Source organism: Poecilia latipinna, unplaced genomic scaffold (assembly GCF_001443285.1).
Source record: "Poecilia latipinna isolate Pla-1442-1.1 unplaced genomic scaffold, P_latipinna-1.0 Scaffold686, whole genome shotgun sequence".
NCBI lineage: Eukaryota > Metazoa > Chordata > Actinopteri > Cyprinodontiformes > Poeciliidae > Poecilia > Poecilia latipinna.
The window spans coordinates 333,253-337,549 of record NW_015113302.1 but is presented as its reverse complement, the minus strand read 5'-3'; the positions used below and the strand labels follow the sequence as shown (position 1 = coordinate 337,549).

At 36.5% G+C, this 4,297-nt stretch overlaps 1 protein-coding gene across 1 annotated transcript in view; it reads right to left on the bottom strand.

The window, feature by feature from the left end:
• Positions 1-692: 692 nt before the first annotated feature.
• slc17a9b (solute carrier family 17 member 9b) overlaps positions 693-4,297 on the bottom strand; it is a 16,125-nt gene continuing 12,520 nt past the window's right edge. The window contains exons 10-13 of the mRNA XM_015044690.1: positions 4,037-4,152; positions 3,187-3,242; positions 3,056-3,085; positions 693-2,552 (exon numbers count right to left, since the gene is read on the bottom strand). Coding sequence (XP_014900176.1) covers positions 2,374-2,552; positions 3,056-3,085; positions 3,187-3,242; positions 4,037-4,152 — 381 coding nt within the window. The 3' untranslated portion in view covers positions 693-2,373. The remainder of the gene's footprint in view (positions 2,553-3,055; positions 3,086-3,186; positions 3,243-4,036; positions 4,153-4,297) is intronic.

Genomic DNA, 4,297 nt, shown 5'->3' with positions numbered 1-4,297 from the left:
AGCATGTGAATATGTCACTTAAAATATGCCAAAGTTAATTTCTTGAAAACTGTCAACATATTGACAAAAACATAAAAGATAAAGGTAGCTTTACATAATCCACATCTGAAAAGGCAGGAGGAAATATTTGCTCCACCTGGCTAAAAGCTGGAAAACAAATCAAATTATTCTGTACGGTACTGTCATTTAAGTAAATTAACTTTTTAAATGGAAATCATGAGAGGAGGCATGGTTGAGCAGACATTGAGAGTAAGTATACTTTTTGCAATATGTATGTACATGTATCATCAATGTTTTTATGCCTCAGTGATTAGTAGACAAATATAGGACAGAAAAAGCAAGAGGGCCAATGATGAAATGGGAATTTTTTTTTTTTTTTACTTTGAGAAAATATAAATCTTAAAGATTTTTGTGAGAATTGCTCACAAATCATGAGTCAAAAGAAAAGCTGCATGTGGCCTGACTTAAACAATGGATGAAAAGAATAATTTTCACAGCTTACACATGGATTAGAGCCAAAAGGCTTAGAAAAATAAATACATCTCTTCAGAAAGCCTGAACTACTGTTTAAGACTGTATTAAAATTACAATGGCTTTTGGCAAGCAATATATGACGCAATCTATGGAGAATCAACATTTTTATTTAGTGAAACTCTGAACTAAGCCGACACACAGAGAGGACAGTTTTAAACTTGTGGTTCATCAGTTTATGTCAATAGGAAACTAAATTAATTCTGAAAATACACAGAAAAAAAGAAAACACTTTCTGCAATTGTGTATTTTTTTTTATCTAAATAGCAAAACATAATTTAATGAAATGCAGTGAACATTTCCAAAACTAAATTAGCACTAGAAGATGCAAAAAAAGAAACAAAAAACACCTGCCATTGCTTTGTATTCACATAAACAACTCGCACAAAAACATAACAACAAAGTTCCTACAACTTTATTAACAACCAAAACTCCAAATCCTTTGTTGCTTAAATGAGGCACAAAATAATAAATGCATAAAAAGTAAATGAGCATAATGCATTTCACATGAAAACTGTGTTCTGAAGGCCACCGCTTTAACACTTAGACTTAGCTGGTATTTGTTGATATATCCGTAATTGCCTTTTTTTGTTGTTGTTGTTAAATCTGTAGCCTTAATAAATCCCTTCAACCCTTTTATCTGCGGTAATTTTCATTATGTGAAGTGTAGAAAACAAACACTGGTCCAATGAGACAATGAAGAAATAATCCAGGTTCCCCACTCCCACTGTGATCATTTACAGTTTAAGATTTCAGTAACAAAGTGGGAAATTAAAATCTGGATATCTTTCTGATAAACATGTGTGCCAGACATAAAAACATTTATTTTTAGAGGAAGAACAAGATAAGATTAGCACACACACACTCACACACAATATCAGGTCTCATCTTTTCCATTTGTCCTTTCATATTTTTTTTCCCTCTTTCACATTAATTTCTCTTCAAAGAAAAAATATTTCAAAACCATATAAATATGAAATTGCTCAAAAATAATTTAATGAGATTTTATTAGACGCTGTAACATAGAAAAAAATAATAATTTACTATTAACCTTTGGTCTCACAAATTGCATTACTGTATTTAATACATCTATCAGAGAGAAAGCACTCAGCTAAAGCTAAGCCCTAAAGCTTTCTGACCCCCATTGAAAACTAATAGGACGAGCCTGTAACTGCAAACACAAGGTCCGCTGAAGGTAAATTGTACACAACATTAAGGGTGTCCGCCAGAGTCATTAGCGGGCGCTTAATGAGATGTCACTAGGATATTTATCTCAGTGATAAGTTTATGGGGCTTTCGAGTAAAATGCTCCAGGTATAGTTCGGACTCTCCTTGGGTCACCTACAAGGTAAGAAGAAGTCCAGCTTTGTCTGTCACAGCCAGACAGCACCTCAAGCTAACACCTCCACCACTGAGTTCCCTCTGCAGTACCCAGCACTTAGCAACAGCTTTCACAAAACAATCTCTGCAGCTTTTCCACTTCCGATGTGGCCTGTAATGCATTACAAATGTAAACAGTTTCCTCTCAAATGTTTAACCACTTCACCAGCTGTAACCTGGACGTAGTGCAAGTATACTCTCCTACATTTTTTTCTGAACGGACAGGGCTCCCCTCCTTCTGAACCCCAATTAGAGTTTCTCAGTAACAATGCTCTGCTGTGTGCTTTTCAGTAGCCTTAAAGACCTCTAGTAAACGCAGAGATAAACAACCATTTCTCCCGTCTCAACTGTGCAAGATGCCACTCATCATCTATTGGATAATAATCCAATGTGGATAATCTGCCTATAGATTAACCACAGTAACATTTTAATAGGGAATAACGCACTCGTTCCATCAACGACTTAGATGTGGATGCTATGGTGGCGGACCCTGCCGGAGTCGATGTCGACTCTGCGAGCCTCGGCAAATGCCAGGAAGGTGAAGAGGCCCATCAGGTTGACTGTGGTGATGAGGGCAAACACTGATGCCCACGAGCCTGTGGCCTCAATGAGATACCCCGAGAAGTACACCATCAGGACTCCTGCACAGAACGAGAACAGTTACCATTCGGTCAGCTAAAAAGTCTGGCTTGAATCCAAGTTCAAGTCAGACTTTTCATGTTACTATTTGTACATTTTGAAAACTACACCCATCTCTTTCTGCTTTACAATTATGCACTACTGTGAGTGCAAAATTGCAAAATCTCAACAGAATACACTGAATGAATGGTTGTAGCATGACAAAATATGGGAAAGTCCAGCAGATACACTTTTACTAGGCTCTGTACATGAAGAAAAATGTCACAGGACTATTTGTCTTTACAGACACCGGGCTGTCATTCTCTGCTGACTGTTTGATTCACTGGCTTTAATATGCTCTCTTGATGAAATATGCATGGATCATGGGAGCCAGCAAACCTGACAGCCACACATCATCGCAAACTTTGAATTTAGTAAAAGGGAACCAGTTATCATTTATGGAGTTCCAGCTTCTACTGCTTAAATATTTATCATAAAGAGATTTCTTAACTAAAGAGAAACTCACCTGAGAATGCCCCGCATGTATTCATGATTCCTGTAGAGGTGGACACAACTATTAACATTTATACTATAAAAAAAAACATTAATATTTAGAGTTAAAGCTCTTTTCATTAAAACTCTGAATGTTTTACTCACCAAATAGAGCTCCGGCACAAGAAGGAGCGAGATCTTGAACATTTAAAGAAACCCCGCTGTAAGAGAAATGTTTTGTTTTTTAACATCAGTCCAAGAAATGTAAAAAAAAAAAGAAAAATGCTTTGATTTTGCCAATGAGAGGAGATAATTATATTATTATTCAATCTTCCAAGTACACAGTCAATAAGGGATGAGGCAGTAAAATGTTTGAGTATTATTAATGTCTATTCAGAGAACTAATGTTAAATGACAACATTTTTCAATTTCAGGTAAACAGCTTTGAAACTTGCTATTCTATTTCCTTGCTTTCCTCCGAATCAGCAGTGAAATAATTTACGTCAGGAAAAACAGATTTTCTCATATACAGGCTTTAGAGTTCAACAACGTACCCTGGTGCTCACAAATCGTGTCAGAGAACGGCGAACTCACACTAGTCACTCAAAGGTGTTTTAATCTGCATGTAATAATGTGCTCAATATGAATTATTCATGTAATTTTTGATATTGTTAACTAAAACAACAGCCGGATTACATAAGGTTAGAAATGCTCATTGCCTGTTTCAGCAGGTAGGTACATTTTGAACAGAAGAGCTTGAAATGAAATTTAAAAGTGCATGCCAAACAGGAGCTGAGAACTGCCAAAATTACCTCTGCTAAGCTGTGCACCAACCACATCATTCTGTACTTTAAACTGAAAACATAAGTTTAAAAAAAAAAATTGCCATGAGAGACACGAGATATTGCATGTTTTGTGGTGGGATAAGAGGAAATAAGTAAAATATTCAAAGTACAAAAACACAGGACTGCAAGGCAGAATGACAGGCATTGTGGGATAACGTGTGAGCCAGTACCTGTGACTGAATGTAGTGAGACCCATGGTGGCCGACACAAAAGCTACAGCCCAGGAGAACGTGGTATTACCACACAGCAGGACCGTGAACACACTGGACACACCCATAGAGAAAAACTAACAAGAGGAGGAGACAAAAAAAAACACACACACAGTTTGCTATATGCAAGAGAGACACTATTAAGAAGAAAAAGGAAATAGACTAATAAAATTCTGACTTCAGTGATTCTTGAGAATAGGGACAAAATGGGTTTTAATTTTC